This window comes from Ammospiza nelsoni, chromosome 18 (assembly GCF_027579445.1).
Source record: "Ammospiza nelsoni isolate bAmmNel1 chromosome 18, bAmmNel1.pri, whole genome shotgun sequence".
NCBI classification, from domain to species: domain Eukaryota; kingdom Metazoa; phylum Chordata; class Aves; order Passeriformes; family Passerellidae; genus Ammospiza; species Ammospiza nelsoni.
This window is the reverse complement of record NC_080650.1, coordinates 13944501-13967134: the sequence shown is the minus strand read 5'-3', so window position 1 is coordinate 13967134 and position 22634 is coordinate 13944501. Positions and strand designations below refer to the sequence as shown.

Genomic DNA, 22634 nt, shown 5'->3' with positions numbered 1-22634 from the left:
GATAGGCATGTTCCTGAGCTTTGGGAACCTGAACTGTGTCCCAGCAGACCCAGGGCTAGCTTGGGTCCGTCCCAAGAGGAGGACAGGGCAGCGGAGGAGATGCAGCTGTGGGAGGACCAGGGCTGTGCAAAGCCTGAAGGATCTGGGATTGTAAGACCCAGGGACAGAGACGTTTCTTATTCTGGCAGACAAATCCAGGATCCTCAGGAGCTGCTCTAGCATCTTTGTCTCCTCCGTGCTTCAGCCCCAGGGCAGGGTCCCTTCTCTGAGAGCATGTGGTGAGTTGTCACCAAGCCCCTGCCTTCTGTGGCAGCCCCTGCTAGCCCCTGGTGCCAGGAGATCACATCAGTCATCTTCTTGATGACACTGGGAGGTCCCACATTACTGAGGAGAGGAAACTTGGGTCCAGGGCTTGAGAGGAGGGGACAGAGGGATGGGGAGGGGACAAAGCTGCCTTGAGAGGTGGAGAAACCCCCTCTGTGTGTCCAGGGGACCTGGTGAGGTGACTTGTGCTGGGCAAGTGGGAAGGGAATGGGAATCCTCTCACCTCTTCTTCCTCTGGTGGCACCCAGGGCTGGTGTGGCCAAGGAAATGGGAGTCAGGGTGATGTCTACAAAAAGGTGAGTGTGCAGCCAGAAGCTCAGTGAGAGGGTCTGGAGGAGCCTGGAGAGGGCACAGGTGCAGCTGGTATCCATGTGCACAGGCCCCCCTCACACAGCAGAGGAATCATGGCTGAGGGACTCGGCCAACAGTGGCACAAGTGTGTCTCTGCTCAGTGCTCCACAGAGGTCTCCAGCTGGAGCGAGCTGGGGCTGACATCTCTGGGAAATGTCCATGTCACAGGGCATGGCCTGGTGCTCATATCTCTGCCAGATTTCTAGGCAGGCAATGCAGGATTACTCACAGGAACAGGACAGATGCTGACAGATGCTGCAGCTGGATGGGAGGGACCTGGGTGCCAGGTAAGGAAATTATACCGGGGCAATAAACACAAACTGATGCTCAGGGGAAAAAACATTTTTTATACCTATGGTGTACTAATACGCCTATATAGTTATATAGTTGCCACATTAGGTCTTGGAAAGGATTTTGGAGTCACAGCAGAGCACTGGATTAAAACAGGAGCCTGGGGCACTGCAGAGAGCAGAAGCACAGTGCTAATAATAGCTCTGCCAGCACTGCACTGCTCAGAAGTGGTGCAGGCTCTGAATTCTACTCTGAGCCCAGCGGGAAGTGTGGGCTGGAGTGTCCCTGCCTTCCTGCCCGCTCCTGCCTGCTTGTGGCAGATGGGTGCTGTTGGCCATGCTTGGGCAGTGGACACTGGGCTGAACCAGGTGGGCTGTCTGGTCTGATATCCCTGACTTGCACTGAAGCTTGATGTTGCCATATTTTGCATATTTTGCTGCCTTGCAGGGGAAGTGCTCATGGTCAGTAGCCCTAGACTGTTTCCTATGTTTCTCCTGTTAGATAACTTTCCCAGTTTTTCCTGTTGGGGACCAGGCTGGTGTCCCTGGTTGTGTGCTCAGGCAGTGCTCTCTGTGGATGATGGAGTTCTGCAGACAGCCTGGTGGAGGGGCCGGTTCCTCAATCACACTGGAGTTTTTAGGAGTGGGACCTGTATGTTCCTCAGCACCACAACAGTTACCTCGTATTTTGGTAGCCCACTCCTTCTTGCCATTTCTGAGCAGATGCTGAAGGTGTTCCTGTTCAGCTGTATGCCACAGAGTGTGGTTTTGTTCAGGGAACAGATGATGAACTCGTTTACTGAGCATGGACACCTTGTTTAGGTCACGCTGTCACCCTTCAGGACCTAGCAAGGTTTTACAGGTGATCCTGCGTTCAGCTACCTTGTGTTGTATATGGGCTTATTTCCTTCTCCTAACAGAGCTTATGGCTTTGGCCACAAATACTGCAGGATTCAGCTCTGGGTCGATGCCTCTGGATGCCACTAAGAGTGACATGGCCCTGTTGTGTCCCCTGAGTTGGTCTGACAGGGGAGGCTGGTGCCTTTCTGAAACCATCTGAGTCTCGGGTGATCCTGAAGCATCTCCATGTGCATGCTGGGACTGAGGCTGGGAGCAGCCAGGTGGCTTCTCCTCTGATGTCATCAGCTGAAATCCTACCAAGAACCATTTTGGTTTTGCCTGGGGAGCTCTAGGAGTGGGGAAGGGACACCTCTGATAGCAAACACTTCCCTCTAACCTGCTTTGGGAGGTGCAGATGTCTCAGTGCTTTGGAAAGACTGGAGGGACCATCAGGGGAGAAATTAGGAGATGTGAAGTGGGCTTGAGGGGATGGCTGCAGATTGCCATCTTTAAGGTCCAAACAAAGCAAAGGCATCTTGGATGAATGGGTGACATTCTGACATTCAGGAACTCTGATGTCCCCCCAAGTCCTTGTTAAAACCAGTCAGACCAGCCAGAAACCAGTCCCACATCAGCATCTCTGAGAGGGCTGGAGAAGTGGGAGTGATTCTCTGGTGAAGCATATTTGGGAGCTACCCTTCAACCCACCACCTGTCCAGGGGTCCCTGCTGTGGTCCCCTATATGTGCAGCATCCCAAGGGAATGCTGCAATGGTGCCAGGGCACTGCTTGCCTGGGCCATGATCCTGTCTTGGGTCACCCACAGTGTCCACTTCTGCTGCAGGAAGTCCACTGCAAAGAGCTGATCTGGGTTAGTGGGACTTGGTTTGCTCCTGAGGTACCAGTGCCAGTATTTTGTTATATGCACTAAATTATTGCCCTGCATCACTGATACATCAGTGACCCAAGACTCGGTTTGCCTGGTACAAAACCATTTTCCCTTTCTTTCTGCTCGTTCTGGCAAAGGGCTCTACAGCAGCTACTGCATGTGACATCCCCACTCTGTTTTCCCCCACTGCTCCCAAATCTTCCTCTGCATTTATGCACCTTCTGACATGGTAACTTTTTTTTGCATTTGCTCTTGTATAAACATTGTCATGCTACTTTCCTGGGATGCTCTTGGAAGAAGAGCTCTTCCCTCTATATTTAATAATCCCTCTTTGCTGAGTATCAAATAGCACATGCCTGCTTTGCACCATGGGCAAAGCATCAGGCTTGTGTTCCTCTATAGCTTGGATGGCTTATTCATCATAATCCAGGCTCTGAAGCTGCTTCTGCAACGCAGCTGGGGCTTAGCAGAGGTGATGCTATGCATGGAAGGAGAGTTGGAAGTTGTATTTTGGAGGGATATAGCTGAAAACAGAGGGATACATCCTGATATTTTGAGTTGATGTTTAAGCTAAGGAGAGAAGGTGCTTGGTCTCTAATTTTTTCTTATTGTAAAGATCTCGAGGCATTTTATAAGATACAGAAAAACCTACTTTGCCTGTCTCAAAATATAATCCAGAAATTGTATTTATCTTCCTGCCCAGATCAGAGGGCTTTTTGAAAAACATACGGCAAACCCACAGGAAATCAGTTAAATTCAGGACTGAATAAAACAAATTAAATATACTATTTTATTGCTAGTGTGTTGGATGACTCTTTGCTGTTTTCAGTCATGGAATGGAATTGGAAAGGTTTATCTAAATTCTTAGTCTGTACCAGATCTGAGAGCACCTCAAGTCAAAGCTTATAAGAGAAACACAACTTGACTTTAAGAATTAAAAAAAAAAAAAAAAATCAATAGTGGAAAGAAAAGGAGGTTGATGCAAATGGTGCGATAGCAAAAGCCTTTTCTCTAAATAATTAATTGTTCCTAAGTCAATGGCATTTCTGCAGGAATGAGCATAATTGGCATAGGGGAACTTGCAGGACTGTGCAATAGAATAGACTTCTTTTTTTCAATCTCCTAATAATAACACAAAAACCTCAACTAAATGTATTTATGGTTCAGTCATTGTATTTGTGCTGCGACCTGTGCTCTTAGAGCTTTAATTCCCAAAGGCAGGTCTTTGGGAAGTTATTAAAGTCTGGCCATAAATGATATGGGGGTTTTCGTAATTAACTTTGATGACTGAATTTATAAACTTCATAGCTGAATTTAGCGGTGTGTCCCAGCACGGTAACCCCAGCAGTCGCTGTCCCCGTGTCCCTCGGGACACACAGCGTGTGTCCGTCCATCCGCGGTGCTGCCGGCAGTGCGGGCACGGGCGGCCGAGCTGTCACGGGTTCGGTTCCCGGCCGGCCGCCCCCGCCCTCCGGCCGTGCCCGCTCTCACGGAGCTTTTCTGCCCGACGCAGGTGGGGATCGCCGCGGGAGCCGGGAACCTCCTGTACCATGCGAGGATGTGCCCGCGGCCTCGCTGACCTGCCCGGCCCCGGCCCCGCTGCCTGTCCCGCCCGGCACCATGGGAGGATGCTTCTCCAAGCCCAAACCAGGTGACTGCCCCGTGCGCCGGGCCCCCAGCCCACGGCCCCGTGCGAGAAGTAGGTCAGCGGTGGACGCTGGCCGGGGGAATGTTAATGCTCGGCTCCTGCAGGGAGGATTACCGCACTCTTAATCCCCCAAAATTCCTCAGTGCTCTCACTGCCGGGCAGGGAGCTGTGGGGGGGTTGCAGCCGTGCCAGGGGGCTGGTAGGTGGGTGGGATGGGAGCTCACCCCATGCCACGAGGGAGGCATCTCTGCCTGGTCACACTGCCTTGCTCTTGACCACCCACCTGCTTCTACCTTTCTGTCAGATCTGGAGCAGAGTTGTCCCCCTCATGCCCCCGTGTAGGTTTGGGTGACAGCTATCCCAGCATAGACACATGGGGCTCAGCACCTTCCTTCTGCCACGGTTTTGTCACTCTGGCACACTGGCCAGCTCTTATTTCTTTCCCTGCGGGAAGGGGATGACTTGGGAAGGAGCAGACCAGGTCCTGGAGCTGCTCTGCTTTTGGGATTTTATTTTCTTGGTGAAGCTTGTTCATCTGTACCATCTGTACTGCTTTCGGTGGGGAAAGCAGCTGTAGACACCTGGACATCAGGGATTCTCCCCTTACCTGGCACATTCCTTCCATGGCTGGGCTGGCTGGGCTCCCTGCTCTCCAAGGTTTGGGGAAGGTTGGGTGTATGTGTGAGGGGCAGGGGTGGTGCCACCTGCTCAGGCAAACTGGCTGGTTGAGGGGGGCCTGGTGTGGAAATGTCAATGCTCAGCCTTGTCCTGAGCAGGCACTGTGTGATCACCCATACTCACACCCTGGCAGCACCTACATGGCCCTGGCACAGGACCCCAGGGAGTGATGGTTGGTCCTGTCAGTGATGGTTGGTCCTGTCAGTGTTCCTGAAGCTGTCATGGAGGAGTGCTCCCAGCTCCCATCCTGCAGCTTGTTTTGGCCACCTCACAGAGAGCTTACGGTGACCTTGTCCTTTTTACTTGCTTGTGTCCCAGGGCAAGGGGAATCAGAGAATGGTGATGATCTATCAGACCAGTCAGCATCCCTGTGTAGCCTTTGTGGGTGGAAAGATGTCTTTTGGAGACCTTTCCTTGGCAAGTTGTCTTCACTGTCTGAGGCAGGAGGGATTGCAGGTTGAAGGACTAAATGGGTCAGAAGGGCAACAGAAGTTGTGCCTCACCAAACATTCATGGAGTGACATCCCTGCCTTTATGCAAGGCACAGTGAGAAAATAAAAGTGCCTTTCTGCCCTTGACCTGTACTGTGATTATGGGGCACCACCAAGGTAATATGGCACTGGACACTCTGACCTGTAAGTCTTCTCTGTGAAAGCCCTGTTTATATGTTTCTTTAAAATGTTTGAGGGGTAAAAACACATCCAGGAATAAATGCTTTTGTTGACTAAATTTGTGACAAACTCTGCTATGAGCTCCACTTAATTTTGTATCATATCAGCAAAACTGTATAATCTTGGACCAGTGTTGGAACACCAATGCTCAGTTTTCCTTAGCTGCCGATTTTTGCAGCTAAGAGAGAGAGCTGTATTTGCACAGCTGGACCAGATGCCTGAAAATGGCACCCTGCAATGCCCCTCCATCCCTCAGCTCTGGTTTGGATTAGCATCTTCAAAGGCTTTGCACAAGCCTTCCACAGCCCCCGGATCGCTCACCACTGGCTGCAGGACTTCATCCAGGCTTATCAAACCTGCAAATGCAAGGAGCTAAATAGAGGCATTTGAGGATACTGATTGTTCTAGCAAAGGGTTTCACTGATGTTTCATATGGGAATTGTACAGTATAAGAGCTGAGTACTGGACTTTACAATTCCTTTTCTGAATAAGAAGCAGGGTCAGAATAGAGCTATTTGCTCCATCAGTGCTATTTCCACATGAAGGGAATATTTCGAATGCAGCCTGAAATGAACAGAATTGATTCAGGCACTTTTTCAAGGTGTACATGAGATCTTTATCTGCTCCACCTCCTTCATTACAAGAGACCCTCAGTCGTCCTGAGAACCCTCGAGATAACCTTGGCACTGTGCACATATCACCTTTTGATGGGCAGATGAGTGATACAAGAGCTCTGGGGAGTGGAGTCTCTAAATAGCTGTGCTGACTGTACTGTCGGCCAGCCATGAGGTCGGGCTGCTGCTGCAGCACCCATCCCTGTCTGGATATTTCAGTGTTTAATTAAGAGCTCGTATTCAAACAGTGAAGCAATCTGCTGTTATCTCCAGTGCTGCAGTCCCGTGATGCCAGATCCTCTTCTGAAGGCCCAGTTCTCAGTCTCTGCATAACTCTCTCCTCGGGTTTGTCTCGTGTGTGTGATGCCATTGGGGATGAGCTGCCCAGCTGGCAGCCTGCACGGTATCCCAGCACCCGCTCCCACAGCACAGCCAGATCAGGATAATGAGTGTCAGGAACCATCATGTGCCAGCTCTGTGTGAGCTGCAGCAGCTCTGTCTCTGCCCTGGGTATTAGGAGAGTGGCTTCAAAATCTATAAATTTTGATTCTTCTTCTGCTGGGCTCAGAGTTTGATAGCAGGGCAGTCGCTTCACAGCACATGGGGTATCTTGGGGTGGGCTTCACCCTTGCATGGAAGATGCATTTAGAGGGAGTGTGCTCCCTGCACACTGCTTCACACTGCTGGAGGGTCTGGTCCGGGTGCCATTGGCTGTGTGATCTGAGCTTGGCTCTGAGCTTGTCCCCAGCCTTGCTTGGTAAGTCCCACCTCCTGCTTTTGGACTGTAGCATTTGCTGACAGAGCATCTGGGAGAGCAGAGCCAAGCACATTTTGCATGGTGGTTTTGTCATTGGCTCTGTCATTTTTAACAGAATGATGGAATCATGGAAGGGTTTGGGCTGGATGGGTCTGTAGAGACCAAGTAGTTTCAACCCATTGCTGTGGTCAGGGACATCTTCCACAAGACCATGTTGTTCCAAGCTCTGTCCAGCCTGGCCTTGGAAGGAGGGGAGAAGTGCTCCATAGAAATGGTTTGGAATCTCTTTGAGACCACCTGAAGTCACAGTCATTGGAGCTTGCAGTTGACGTGGGGTGGGCAAGCCCAGGGGATGCCTGGAGAGTGCAGCTCTGGCAGGGCACAGTGAGCCCTAAGCACATCCCATGGTGCTGGATTACTCTTGCTGGCTTGGGAAAATAAACCCTGCTGGGGTAAACTGAGATTTTTAGCGGTGCCTGCTGGTCCCTCCAGCATCATCCCTTGATGCATTTCTGGTTTCCAGTGCTCCCAAAGCTGTTGGCACCATACAGCCAGCAGCAGGTTGTTCTCTGCCCTCAGTGCTCCTGTGCCCTGTGCCTGCAGCCCTGAAGTGGCACACCCTGGGGCATTGCAGGGTTTTAGGGCTGGGGAAGGCAGACACACTGCTCTCCCCTTGCCAGCTCAGCTCCTCCATCCTTTATAGCTAGACATCTTCATCTTATTCAGACTCCCCTTGGCTCAAGTCAGCTCTTGGCTCATGTCAATTCTCTCTTCCCATATTAGCTCAGTATTTTCCTGGTTTCTAGTATTTTAGGTATCGGGTACCTGGAGGTACAACCTTTCAATGTCTCAATATCCATAATTTAAATTTAGCCTCCAGAAGGGCTCTGAGCCATACTGGGAACCCAGTCCTGTGATAAAGAAGTATTGGGCCATCCAATTGCCCTAATTTTTAAAAAATAATGCCTGTGACCCTGCACTGCAGCCCAGCCACCTGCCACCACCCTGCTTTGGGATCAATGTCAACAGTTCCAGTCTCACATCTAAAGTACCTCTCCAAGAGCAAGCAGAGATTTTGACTAGTCCCACCAGGCTGTGAATAGTGACGGAGAAGGAATAAATTTACAGGAGATGTAATGGGATATTAAGCTTTGACTGCTTGGGTGAATGACACCAAGGCAAAGCACAAGAACGTGGTGGCCACAAGAGAAAAAAACAACACCAGAGCCAACAGTGATAAATGGTGTTGGGACATGGTTCCTGATTGTATGTGAAGAATGCCAGCAGTGCTCGACCTGAGGCTGAAAACCTGGGAGAAAAAAAAAATCTATCAGCATTTATAGTCTTGTCAAGAACCTGTGTTTTAAATGATTCTATGACTCTGAGAAGCTGACTCAGGATTTTCGAGTAGTGAGAGCTTGCAGTGCTGGGGTATATGTAGATATGTGATATGAACACTTGCTAATGCTCAGCTAGTTTCTCTGCTTTTTTTTCTATATTCTTATAAACTATTTCCAGCCCTGGCCTTCTGGTTCTTTATCTATGTAAGTGTGTATCTATAGAGATATCTTAAAAATGTTCATGAACTTATACAAACACCTACACACACATATGTGTGTGTATAAGTGATGTTGGTGGCACAGGGCAAGCAGGCACACTTCTGTCTCTTTCTGTCATCTATATCTATACCTATACATTTCTACATCTCTGTTGATACTTTTATCTATATCATCTATATCTATACCTTATGTCCATACCTCTGTAACAATATCCATATTTATATCCATATTTCTACCTATATTCCTGAGGAGTTGCCTACTGTCTAGATTTGTAGTAACATGCCTAAAACTTTCCAAACAGTTTGCTGTCTAGACCCTCTTCTAGCAGCTATAGGATATGACTGTCAAAGAGCTGGAACACACTGGCCCCAGCCCCTTACCAATTGGATTTGGTATTAAATTAAACTTGGGTTTATAAATATTTCATTTAAATGTCATTTTCCCTGATGGCAACTGAACCAGTTTGCTGGATCAGCTCAGGTGCTGCTTAGCCCTGGATTCCTGGAGGGATCATCCCTCAGGAATGCAGGTTTCAGGCCAGAGGGACACTCCATGAGGGGCTGAGAGGCGTGAGAAGGAGGAGGAGATGGGGTAAAGAGGGTTCCTGAGAGGCAAGTGGGATATGCCCCTCATAGAGGCAAGCAGTGAAGTGTGGGGTCCGAAATAGGAGAGGGAAGATTTTAAAACTCTTTTTCTTTTCCTCTGGACATTTGTCCAGCAATGTTGGTGGGTGCCAGGTGGGGATGGCTGAGTGCCAGAGACTTGCTGCTTCCTGCATATGTTTTTCTAGCTGAGGAAGAAGGGGACAGCTCAGAGCTACATTTCCATCTTTATCCCTGCAGGTTCATTTGCCTGTGAGTCAGTGGGCACTCCATGTGCTCACCTGACCCAAATGTGCTCTAGAAAACAAAGTCCTGGGGCATCAGCCAAGTGAGAGATGGAGTTGTTCCCTGCAGATGAATTCACTGATATACATGTCCCCCTCACCATTAGGGCTCAGAGCCACCAGCTTTGCCCAACCTTTGTCTCATCCTGCGACATGGTCTGGCTCCGCAGTCTGGCTGCAAGGATGCACTGACACATTTTGTGCAGATTGACTGAATGACATCAGCTTCCCGTTTCTTGGGCCAAAAGTGTTTCACTGGGACTGGCATAAATGGGTATTCATTATATTTTCAAACTCTGTCCTGGAAAATCCATGTCTGCTTCTTCCAGTGCCCTAGGAAAGAGGTGCTTATGGGGAGCAGCCTCTTCACTGGGTGCCTGCAGCAGCCTGGCTGCTTCTCTAGAGCTCCAGGAACAGACTTGCTCATAGCAATGTGGGGTTTTTAATTTATGGTGCAGGGCCTATTCATTTGCATTAACTCCTGCAGCTGCAAGAGCACAGCAGAAGGTGATGTTTTCTGTTGGTTCAGCATTCATACACAGAAAATCACTTTCCTGGATCTATCTGTCTCTACCCTTGGTGAATCCTGTCCAGGTGAGCACAGGGATTTGGCACTTTGGCAAAAAGCCATGCATCCCTTGCCTTGCTGAGCAGGCACAAACAGCAGAAATGTGCAGGACTCCTGAGACAGCTGCCTGCCTCCAGGGCCTGAATGGCCACGGTCACCTGCTTTTCCCCTTCCAAAATGAACAACCTTCTCCCTGACTTGTTCTTCCATTGTTCTCTCAATATTCTTGCCATAAAAGTTTTGGGACAACAGATCAGGCTGGGAAGACCCAGCATCCTTGTCATTCACAAGCCTTGCTGAAGGACTTGTTTTTACCCTTCCTCTGCCTTTCCTTACCTGTTTAGTTTGGGAACTTCAACTTTTATCTTCTACAACAGATTTTCCTGTTCATGACATTTATAAGATGGGGGAAGCTCAATGTTTTCCCATGTACTTGAGTCACTTCACCAGTCTCTGGCACGTTGCCCTGGTTTGCTATACAAGTCCCAGGCATTTATTATTATATTAATGGCTTTAGTTTGATGAAGTCCTTTGGAGATAAAGTGATGTTTTCTGCTTTGTGATGTGAGAGCTTATCAGTGGCTTCTGATGTTGCTGTGACCAGCTTGCCCAGCCCAGGCATGGAGTAGAACACAGGGGTGTAGCTGGGTGGGCCTGTGGCAGGGGATGGGTGAGCACTGCCTTCAGGGAGACCATATTAACACAGAATGACAGAATGATTTGGGCTGGAGGAGGTTTCAAAGCTCATCCCGTTCCACCCCCTGTCATAAGGACACCTTCCACTGTCCCAGGTTGTTCCAAGCCCCATCCAGCCTGGCCTTGGACACTGCCAGGGATCCAGGCGCAGCCACAGCTGCTCTGCATGTCCTCACCTGGGTGGCCGAGGAGAGTGCCTATGCTCCCTACAGTCCCTGCTCCCATGTGTCCCTGGGTCTTCTGGTTTCCAGGACAGGGATGATTTATTGTCAGACCTGTTCACTGGTGCACACATGAGAAAAATGGACCATGCTTGCTTCTCTCACCTACTGTTGAAGTCACTCCACACTCAAAACCTCATGTGAAAATAATTTTGGATATTTCTAGTTCCTTATTAATTGGTCTCTATCTAATGAAGCAGCTTTATGCACCATGCAGTGTTGGCTTTCTCTTTCAGTTAACATTACCTACAAACAACTAAAGGGGTTTTTGAAGTCTGTCTGAGCCCCAGAGACCTTGGCATGCTTCATATGGAGCTGCCTGAAACTGTTTTCCACTAAACAGGACAAGAACTGTAACTGAGAGGTTGTTTTGCTTTCAATAATAAGCATGTCTGCTTTCAAGAATATGTACTTTATGAATGCAAAGTGTCCAATGCAGAAAGAACAGAGGAATAATGGGCACAGGTAATCAAGGCAAGGTTGATGTTAAATGTTTTATCTTCCAAGTCAAGCCAGCAAAAAATATCTGTTTTGATGTCTGTTTCCAAGTTCAGGGAAAGAAGGAGTGATAGAGCAGCAAACAGCAGCAAAACCTCTGGCTTAATTTTAACAAAGGTTTTGGGTTATTCCTGCAGTTGAAGTGAAAATTGAAGTTGTGATACCTGAGAAGGAGAGAAGCAAGGAGGAGATGTCACCCAATGGGAAAGCCAGCCCTCTGATCTACAAAGTCAACGGGACTGCCCGGCACTACCACCTTGAGGAGCATCCAATTGCCAGCAACCCCTACCACAACCCCAAGGATGTGGTAGAAGCATCTGTGTGCCACGTAAAGGACCTGGAGAATGGACAGTAAGTGCCCAAAGATTTTGTAGATAAAACTTGAGAAACCTTCTAACCTAATCTGAATGCTCTGTCTTGTTCTTTAGGGTTGTTGGAGATGACAATTTAACTTAGTAAGCCTTTTTTAATCTTAAAAATTACATCATGGACAAGTGACAACTGTTTTTACCAGAAGGTCTTCTGTTCCCTGCATCATCTGCACTGGGACTTGGCTCAGAAAGAGGCGATGTTCTGTAGCAGAATTTCTCAGAAGGCTCTTCTCGATTTGTATTAACCAACCTAGACATTTTAAAATAAATTTATAGCCTCAGTGACTTTACAAAACAGCTGGAGAAGCACATGGGTGGAGCTGATGGGGCAGGTCATGTGCTCCATCCTGTCTGCAGTGCCTGACTTTTTCAGCTGAGCTCATCAATTTGCTCTTTCACTAAGGATGCAGATTTTCAGATTTTTTGCAAATAACAACACACTTCACCTGGGCACCCTGATTTAATATTCTGAAATCTAAAGAGTGCCTGTCCCAGTCACTGTGCTTTACAGGTGCCTCTTTTCTGGGGTAGAAGTGTAGGTTCCGTTGACATCTCAGAAGGCTCCATCAGTGTGTAAAAGAAAATAGTTTGGAATGGCTTTTGTTGCAGTGAGGGAGCAATGTAAGGTGTGTGGGACACAGCAGGAGTCTGGCAGCTGTTTGCTTTAAATTGAAGTATTGCCTGTGATAGTATCCAAGAACAATCCATTCACTTTGTGCTAAACTTAAGAGGTTTCATGGGCCATAAATTCATTTTCTTAGCTAAGTTCATCCAGGAGTAAATTGGATTTTCTTCATTGCAGTGGGAATTAATGTATTATACCATTCTGCAGAAGGATGCACTGGCCTCTGCTGGAGTCTTTTCTGGACTCTGTGGATTAAATCTTCACATGATGTGGACTAGTTGAGGTTGCTTGGCTTGTATCCTGATTCCAGCCAGGACAAGGTTAATTTTTGCAGTAGCCAGGAGGTGCATGGGCAGGACCCAGAGGTTATTCTATACAATCTCATCTCATTGCTGGGGCAGGGGAATAGAGTCTCTTGTGGGAAGAAGTGGTTCCTTCTGGTTGAGTAACTCTGGGGGACAGTGTGGTGCCCAGGATGCTGGGGTAATGCTGGTTCCAAGGCATTGGAAGGAATGGGAAGTGGGATGGTGAGCTCTGAGCTCTGGACGAGCAATTTGGCATGTGACTAGCTCTCTCTTTTGTACACTTGTGTTATTAATATTCTGGCTGTTGCTGTTGGTTTTCTTCTCTCATTGCTGATCCCAGTAAATTGTTATCTCAGCCTTGCTATCTTTGCCTTTTGTGACTCCCATTCTCCTCCAGCCACCCACAGGTAGGGCAGGGGGGAGGGAGGGTGAGCAGCAGCATGGTTTTGATGGGAGCACTAAATTGGGGAATTCCATTCCTAAACCACAGCAGCCTTATTTAATACCCAGCATGGGATGGGAAGGCTTGAGGTATCAACAGATAGGGTTGGAAACAAAATTTGATCTAAGCATTTGTTGTATTAGGTGCAGAGCAGCTGGCTGCAACATTGCTTGGTCTGTTCGCGTGGGCATGGTACCTCACCCTGTCTGTATTTTCATATATACTCTCTGTGCCCAGCACAGTGCTCCTTTTGGGAGCAGGGCGAGGGATCAGGATCATTCTGTGGGATATTGGTTTATGACATGATAACACGAAGGACAATGAGGGCTGTTTGGGATGTGTATTCAGAGTTGACCTCCTGCCTTGTCCTTGGGTGCTGCCTCTGAGACTCCATTAATAATCATACCCAGACTCCGGGGACTACAGGAGACAAAGATTTTTCCCAGGTTTCACCACCTTTTCTTCCTTCAAGTCTGTGACAACAGCTTTTGAGGGTTTTGAATTTCCCTTGTATGTTAAGGGAAAGCCTGTTCTTGTTGCTAAGTCTTCCAGGTCTCCTCAGCGCAGTCCACACCATGTTTAGAGTAACAAAAGAGAATTTTAGGAAGGTCATTTAGAGATCTGCCCCAGGGGTGGATAGTCAAGAGTGGCATGTAATGTGGCAGAAACAGGACTGTTTTGCTCCAGTGGTTTGGAAGTTCAGCCCTGAACAATTACAAGATCCCAATAAAGTGGGAGAACATTTGAAAGAAAAATGCTGTGGCAATTCCAGAGAGGTGCAAAGTTATGCAATGTGTTGGGCCCTGGCTACTGTTTATCACAGTGCTCCATACTAGACAGCAGTCTCAGGGAGAAAAGGAGCAAGGAATAGCAAGAGGCACCATGACTACTCCAACTGCAGCTGAAGCACAGGGACAGCCCACGCTGGGAGCACTTGGCCTTACATGGAAGAAGACATCCAAGACAGAATCTGTCTGCTTAGTGAGTGATGAAGAGGAAGCAGGGCCTTCACAACAGGGGAGGAGGCAAGGCCAGAGACAATCACTCAATCCCTGACCCTGTGTGAGTTGTGGAATATCCAAAAAGACAGGATCCCTGTCCCCGTGTGAGTTGTGGGATATCCATAAAGACAGGATATCAGGAGTCAGGAGAGCCCCTGGCGACATGACTGCTCCGGTGCTGCTGGAATATCGCGGCCCCTGATACGGAACTAGGCAGTAGTGAAACCAAGGAACTGGGATCCCTGTCCTGGGATGTAGGCACTGACAAGGTGTTGGGGGTTAGGATGTTGGGATGTTTTTTGAGTTTTTCCCCCCCCCCCCCCAGAATTTAGTCCCATAAATTGACAGGAAACAAGAATGACTGGATAAAAGGAGTGACCAAGCTCAGGGAGGAGGGCATCTGGCTCCACACTTCTTATCTGAGGTGTCTCTCACAGGGGCAGAGATACCAAGAAAATTGGGCTGGTAAAAGATGGAGCTGTAAAAGCTCTAAGAGACGGGGCAGCTGCTAGTTCTCTCTCCATCTCTCTCTCTGCTTGGAGAGGTTGGAGCTGCTGCTTGTGGGAAGGAATTCACTGCCACTGCTGGAGCCCAACCCAGTCCTGCTTCTTCTACTGTGGGGTTAGCCTTTTGCTTGGGATAGCAGGCACTGAACCGGGACTTAATAATATTACCTACCTCACTAAAAAAGGGCTTTCACCATCTGCTTGAGAGCCGGGCGGCCACGGCCCCACTTTCACCATTCTTTTGCCACTGCTCCGAGTTTTCAGTGCACTGTAGCCCTGCACCTCCACCCTGCCGGGACACCCCACCGTTCCAGCCACAGCTGCGGGGTTCAGTACACGCCGTCTGCTCCCTGCGGATGTTTTTGCTCCCTCCTGCCGTTCAGCTCGCTCGTCCCAGTCCTGCCGGGCCCCGGCAGCGGCCGCCCCTTTGCCCGTCCCCTCCCGGCCCGGCCCAGCCACAGCGCCCCCTGCAGGCGCGGGGGAATCATCGCCCCCGCCCTGCCCGGAGCCAGCAGCGCCCCTGGCGGCTGCGCCCGGAACGGCACCAGAGGGGAAATGGCGGGATTGAGTCTCTGCCTCTGGGTGTTGGGAACGCCGCAGTTGGTGTCTGTTTGCCTTGGGATGCATACTAGGAAAGAGCTGCCATTCCTTTTCCCAAATCTTGGCCCAAAAGCCCCTTAATAATTTGGAGGGAAGGGGGTCATATATTCTATTTCAATGGAGGCTCCTGCCTTCCTTAGCAGACCTGTATTTCAAACCAAGACGCAAGGGAATTGGGAAGAAGATGGAAACTATCACCTCTGGAGGTGGCTCCTGTCAAGTGTGAGGGAAAGGTATGCTCTCAAAGATGTCAGATTACAATGAATGTAGCCTAAAAAACACCAGCTTTGTCGCCACCAGCCAACAAGAAGACACAGGCTTTCCCAGGAGCTATGGGTTTTTGAAGGATGCATATTCCAGAGTACAGTCAGATTGTCAGCCCTCTCTATCATGTGATACAGGAGAATAATTATTTAAAGGGGGGGTCTTGAAGAACAAGGAGCCGTGAAACAAATTAAACAGGAGATTGTTGATTCAGTAGTCCTTAAGCCAGTCAGGACAGGACAGGGTGACAAAAATGTGCTCCACACCACAGCCAGGAAGAATGGTCCTTCTGGAGCCCCTGGTAGAAGGTACCTGGGGAGACTTGAGGACAATCCCTGTGGTTCTGGAGTCAAGTATGCAGAGGATCTGAGGCCTGTTACACCCCAAATGAAAAATAGATACTTGCAGTTTGTTAAGAGGTTTGATCTGCTTCAGAAGTGATTAGCACAGAAGCACAGCTTCTTCTGGCACCCCAACTATCAGTGCTGGGCTGGGTGTTCAAAGAGAAAGTCTCTGCCATACATCGTACATTGATGTGACCTGGAGTAAGTAGATTGGTCTGATCAACAGTGGTCTCGGATGGGAAACCCCAGTAGTCCTGGGATCTTGGAAATCATCACAAACTGGCCCTAAGGTGAAAATTTCACTGTCATCAGAAGAGGAGGAGGAGAAGGTGACGTGCTGAGGAGGGCCCACCCGTATAATCAGCTGCCTGAAAATGAAAAGCAGTGTGCTCTCTTCACTGACAGTTCCTGCCTTATTGCAGGGATGCATGGAACATGGGAAGGTGCTGTATGGGGCCCTACATGGCACGTAGCAGAAGGGACAGGGTGGATCAAGTTGTAAGCTTTTCAGCTTGCTTTAGATATTGCTCAGTGAGAGAAATGGCCAACACTACCTCTACAATGACTTGGGCATAGTAGCAAATGCTCTGTGGGGCTGGCTGGAACGATGGAAAAAGACAAACTACCAGCGCAGAGAGCAACCCTTCTGGGCTGCTGAATTGTGGTGAGACATCGGTGCCTGGGCAGGAGTTGGCTGTCAAAGTCCGTCATGTGCATGCACATGTCCATGAGAGTCCAGCACTGAGGAGTGTCCCAACAATGGACAGGTGGGTTGAGCTGCCAAGATTAAAGTGTCTCAGGTAGGTCTGGCCTAGCATCATAAGGGTGAATAATTTCTGGCTCAGTAGGCCCATAATACCTCAGGCCATCAAGGAAGAGATGCAACATGGCCTTATGATTAAGGGGTGGACTTAACTAAGGACACTATATCCTGGGTAATCCATGATTGTGAAAAGTGCGCTGTGGTCAAGAAGGCCAAGTGGGTAAAGCTCCTGTGGTTGGGCAGGTGGTGGTTGATGTAAGTATGGGGAGGCCTGGCAGATTGATTGTATCACCCTGCTGCAAGCTCACTGCCAAGGCAAGCAGTATGTGCTGACAATGGTAGGAGGCATGACTGGGTGGCTGGAGACATACCCCATGCTTTACACCACTGCCTGGAACACATTTGGACCCTTGAGAAACAAATCCTGTGGCAACACAGCAGCACTGAAAGAATTGAGTCAGACAAGGGGACTAATTTCAAAAATATCTCTATAAACACCTGGGCTCTTTAACACCTGTTAAAGGTGCGGAGGAACTGGGCTTATCAACACTGACCAAGGTGTTATACCTTACAAACACAAGGTATTGAGCAGGTATACCATATTCCCTGTCATGCCCAGCCCCTGGGAAAGTGGAATGGTGCAATGCACTGTTAAAAACTACATTGAAATCACTGGGTAGTGGGACCTTCAAACACTGGGGTCTACGTTTAGTGAAGGCCACATTGCAGTTAATGCCAGCGGGTCCACCAATCAAGCTGGCCCTGTGCAGTGAAAACCTCTATGTACTGTAGAAGGGCATAAAGTCCCTGTGGTGCATGTGAAGGAAGAATGTGTTAAGGAAGTAAGTTTGGATCCATTCTACCCCAAGCAAAGACAAACCCATCTATGGGATTGTTTTTGCTCAAGGATGTGGGTGCTTTAGGTGGTGATGCAGAGGGACAGAGAAGTACAATGTATCCCTCAAGGAGATTTGACATGTGGGTGACTTACTGCCACCTGTGCAGGTGAGCAGTGGCAGCAGGGCTGGAGGGGAGCAGGGCAGAGCACAGGCAGCAACCGGAATTGCCTTGATGGTGGAGTGAAGGAAAAGGGGGAAACAGTCTTGGGAAATACTGGTTGCACAGGTAGGGTTCTGTTCCAGGGTCAAGATGCAGCCTTACCTGGTCTATGGAAGGTGCCCCTGCCATGGCAGAGAATGAGAGGGTCTTTAAGGTTCTTTCCCACACAAACCACCCTATGATTCTGTGAATATCTAGGTTGACTGGGGCGCAGGGAGTATGATACATGAAAAGGCTCTTCTGGCTGCAGGGAGGTGAAGAAGAGCTGGCTGCAGCCTGTGAGAACATACTTGGCTGCAGGTGGCCATAGCAGGGAGCTTTTGCTGCTCAGCTAAAGCCAGGGCTAGGAGCTGTCACTGATCCAGGAGCCAGTCCCATATGCATCAGCTGCTGCAGCATGCTATGAGCATGACAGCAGATGTGCCAACACCAGATATTTTGGGTTGAGAATAAGGTGTTCTCTAGCAGACCGGGTCCAGGTCAAGATAGGAGTGCTGTGAGAGGGTCCCACAGCTCAGGTAGGCAATTAGCCAAGCTGAAGGAGTCCCCTTGTGCTGGTAGCCAGAGTGATTTTCTGGGATGATTCTCCCAAGGAGTGTGCTGGGCAAGGGTGTGCATGGGCATGGCATCAGCGCAGGGTGCTGGCATGAGGCTGCAGGCACCACTGCCTTCCATTAGTGGGGTCTGCAAGCACAGTGAATGCTTTCTGCCCAGCCTTTGTGTCTTTCTGCTACCAGGACAGTCTCAGCAGAACTGAGATGCAGAAAGATACTGGAGGATAAACTGGTGTTACTGTACCCATCCAGCCTCCCAGCAGGCTAACTGGAGGGGCAGAAAACAGCCCCCCAGTGCTCTCACAGCTCTCAAGCAAAGGTCCTTTCCAGGCCAGAGCTGAGATTTAGCTGTGCTTCTAGAGTGGGGAGTGGGGTGGGACAACAGGACAAATTCCCAACTGAGTAAACAGCTCAGCAGGGTGCAGGGCTGTGTAAATCATTCTCTGGATTACTCAGGATGGGAGCCTTGCAAGTGCCTGTGTGCTGGCTTGAAGACACCAGGTCTTGTTTTTGACTCTCTCAGTTCACACAGCTCCTTGGGTAAGCTGTAAATTCTTTAGCTTATCGTATCTTCCCGGGGAGTTATGGTTGCCATTGAACAGGTTTTATCAGCTGAGGAATGCAGCAGGACTTGTACTGCTCTCTTCCCTTTGTGCAGAGGGAAGAGCTCCGAGAGCCGAGCGTCCTGCTCAGGGAGGGAGCAGAGCTGCATCTCTGAGGAGCCAGGTGGCCAAATTAATGGGGCAAAGGGCAGAAGTGGTGAACTCTGCTGGTTTTCACCCAAGGTGACAAGGAAATTAGGGAATTGAGCATTTGTCATTGGACAGTTGATGCAGGTGAAGCACTTGCCCAAAGTCTGGCTTGTCTGGGTTTAAGGGTAGAACAGCAGTGTTGGTGAGCTGAGCCCTGTTCTGATCTCTGTGGCTTCAAAGCAGAATGGGGCAAGTGTCTGTGTAGCCTGGGGGCAAATAATAGGATTGAGTTGGGATGTTATCTGCGAAGGAATGAGCACACAAAGTCTGTCCTATTCTTCTGGGACCCTGGAACCTGGTGTGCATGAATAGCATTCTGGAATCACACATGGCCAGTGGCTTCCTTGAGCAAGTGGGGTTTGCTATGGCCACAGTGATGTGTTTGGCGCCCCAAAGGCAACGTGCTGGGATAGCTGTAGGGATGGTCCTCTTCATGCAGTGGTAGCAATCAGGATTTCCAGATAAACATCAAGCTGTGTTTGAAGGCTTTCTGGCTGGAAGAGGGGAAGTCTCCAGGGAGCAGCAGCTCTGTGCTCCCTGTCCAGCGCTGTACAAAAGGAGGGCTGTCTCCTCAGCTCTTCCTTTCCTCCATGGCTAGTTGGAAGACTCTGCTCTGGGAAGCAGCTGCTGATAGTTGCATTGGAAAGAGGTTCAGTGCCTCAGACAGACTGTGGATTGCACAGAATGTGTTGGGACTATTGGTTGGAAAGGGAGCATCTGGGAGGTGAGAAGAGACAGGATGTGCTGAGAGGAAGGTCTAGCAGAGCTGGTGGAGGCACACAGAGAGGGCAGAGACTAAAGATCTGCTCAGTGCAGAGCAACATCAGCGTCGCTGAGCAACACTTGGGCACTGTTCTGCAAAGCTGTGGAAATGTCTCTGGCCAAGGTCTGGGCAGGTGGAGCAGTGGAGGCCTCAGTGCTGGAGCCTTCTGCACCCCAGTCTCCAGCCTGCAGAGAGCATCAATGAGCAGTTCCTGGGAATGATGGATGGCTGAAAGACTCATGCTCCTGTAGGTAGTGCCACTGACCAGTGACACATGGCCACCAACACAGTCTGCAGGGCATGGCAACTCTGGCAAATACAAGCACGAGTTGAAGCTGCAGTGCAGAGCCTGTGCCCAGCCAGTCTGCAGCAGCAGAGGCAGAGTTTCTGGGCACCATGGAGGAGGCACAACATCCCTACATCCCTGGGAGATGCTGTGGACAAATTCGCCTGCATGTGGATGTTGTAGAGGTGTGTATTGCTCAGTTTATCCCTGCTGGGAGAGCAGGCTATGGAGCCTCTCTTGGACAACCCCAGAGGTGGTAGAAAGGATTTTCTAAAATGCTGCTTTTCAGTGCTAGTGGCATCATCAATCACTCATCCAGCAGAGGGGTGTGCTCAGTAGCTCTTTCTGGCTTGCAAACAAGGTGCATGATCAACAAAGAGATGCTTTTGGCTAGGATGGGGCTGAATCTCAGCCTGGCTTAGTTGGTCAAGGAGAGATATGTGGCCGAGTGAGGTGAAAAACTGCCAAGCTCCATGTTGTAAACAATTCCTGCTGTGCTAATCATGCTTTAATCCAGGGTACTGCACCATGGAATCATTGAATCAGAATGGTTGGGGTTGGAAGGGACTGTTAAAGGCCATCTGGTCCAACCCTCTGCCGTGGGCAGGGGCACGTTCCACTAGACAAGATTGCTCAAACCGCATCCATAGAATCACTGAATATCCTGAGTTGACAGGGTATCAGAAGGATCATCCAGTCCATCTCACAGCCGTGCACAGGACACCCCAACAACCCCACCCTGTCCATCCCTGGCAGTGCTGCCCAAAGGCTCCTGGAGCTCTGGCAGCCTCGGGGCCGTGCCCATTCCCTGGGCAGCCTGGGCAGTGCCAGCACCTTCTGGGGGAAGAACCTTGCCCTGATATCCAGCCTGACCCTCTCCTAGCACAGGTTCATGATGTTCCCTCATAACTGCCCTCTACTTCCATTTACCGTCAAAGTGTTTGGCTGAGGCATTGGTGAACCAGACATCTTTAACTTCAGAGTATGATGTAACTGCAGGATCACCAAGTATAGCACTAGGCTTTAGTAGGTGTTGCAAAGCCAGCATATCTAGGATCATGGCTGTCTGTAATTTTGCAGGTTTTGTTGGCCCTTCATTAGACCTGTGACTCCTGAGACATGTACACAGCATTTGTGCACTCTTGGTCTTTGTGCAATCCCACCTCGTGGAGCATAGCCCTTCTTAATACTGGCTAACAGATTAAAGGGTTTTTAGGTTTGCACAGATTGGTGCTGTTGAATTTTTTCTACTTGTTTAAGAGCTCAGAGATAGCAATCCCTTTTCCCAGTCAGAGTACATCTCTTCTCAAGATCTTTTAATGCTGCAGAACTGAGCCCTAATGGTTGTTTAGCTCTGTGTGGGTCTTGGTGGATCATGTTACAGTAAGTCCCATGTTCAGCAAAACCCCATTCAGCTCTTGTAGGATCATTGGAATGAACTGCTCCAAGTGATGACTATATTTTTAACTCTTCTATTAGCATTTGAAGGCCTTTTATGACTATCAAGCAACCCCTAAGTCTTGCTTTTGCTCATTAATGCATACAATGGTCTTCTCTATAGAAAATCCAGGAATATGATTTCTCCAGTATCCTGAAATGGAACCATGAATGAAATAAACAGGGCAGGAGACTTTTTCTCCTTTTAATGCCTTTATTAAAAGTGATCAGGAGGAGGAGGAGGAGGAGAAGGAGGATATGCGCAGCTTTGTCCACTAAGGACAGAGCTGGGGGTCCCATACTTGTGGGAGCCTTTTGGGCGGGGTGACCCAGATGTTGGTCTCTGCAGCCTCCCCTCTCTCTGGATCCCAGTCAACGAAGGCCCCCAGCATCTCTGCAGGCCCAGCACTCTGCTCCTCACGTCCAGACATCACTCCAATTTCTTAATTCCATATTGGCTTGTTGTTTTGGGGGTCTTTTCAGTAGGTTTGGAGTAGTAACTTCTCATGGCATGCTGGTCCTGAGGTTATTTTGCATGCCCCCCTCCCACGTCTAGTCTCGTCTCTTCTCTTCACTGTCTTGGGAGAAGAGACATTAACTTAGCCCTAGCCAGGGCCTTTACTGGTACAAAAAAGAACCATTAACGGCAACGACTTGTAATTATCATAACAAACAGGTGGCAGGAACACTGGTCTGACTGGTTTTTGTAACCTTTTTTTTCTACAGAAGAATTGGCAGAATTTTGTTTATAACAGTCCCCCCTCTTTTTCTTTGATCGAGCTTAAATTTAAGTTCACATCAACATGCAATTTCTGACTCATGAGCTTCATATTTCTTTAATTTTTTTGTAGTGATTATAAATTTCTTGAGCACTCTGGTAATCATGCTTACTTAACTTCGTTACCTTTCTTGGTTTCTTCAGGTTAGCATTTTTTGATTGCAGACCAATCTTTAGGTTGGTCTGCACAGCCAACACTACTATTTTAATAAAACAGGGAAATAAGCATAGTAAAAAGAGCAATCCTCTAAGTATACACACAGTCAGAAGAACTACTTTTTCTCATACATCCTTT

General features: G+C 49.0%; 1 protein-coding gene across 5 annotated transcripts in view; it reads left to right on the top strand.

Annotated features, from left to right (window-relative positions):
- The window catches only part of AIFM3 (apoptosis inducing factor mitochondria associated 3), a 66279-nt gene that overhangs the window by 5695 nt on the left and 37950 nt on the right, over positions 1–22634 (top strand). For 3 of the 5 annotated variants that reach the window (XM_059484995.1, XM_059484993.1, XM_059484992.1), the window contains exons 1-2: positions 4213–4344; positions 11627–11840. In XM_059484995.1, the coding sequence (XP_059340978.1) occupies positions 4314–4344; positions 11627–11840 (245 nt within the window). In that variant the 5' untranslated portion in view covers positions 4213–4313. Of the gene's footprint in view, positions 1–4212; positions 4345–11626; positions 11841–22634 lie in introns of those variants that run through there. The other 2 variants (XM_059484991.1, XM_059484990.1) reach the window with 1 other exon arrangement.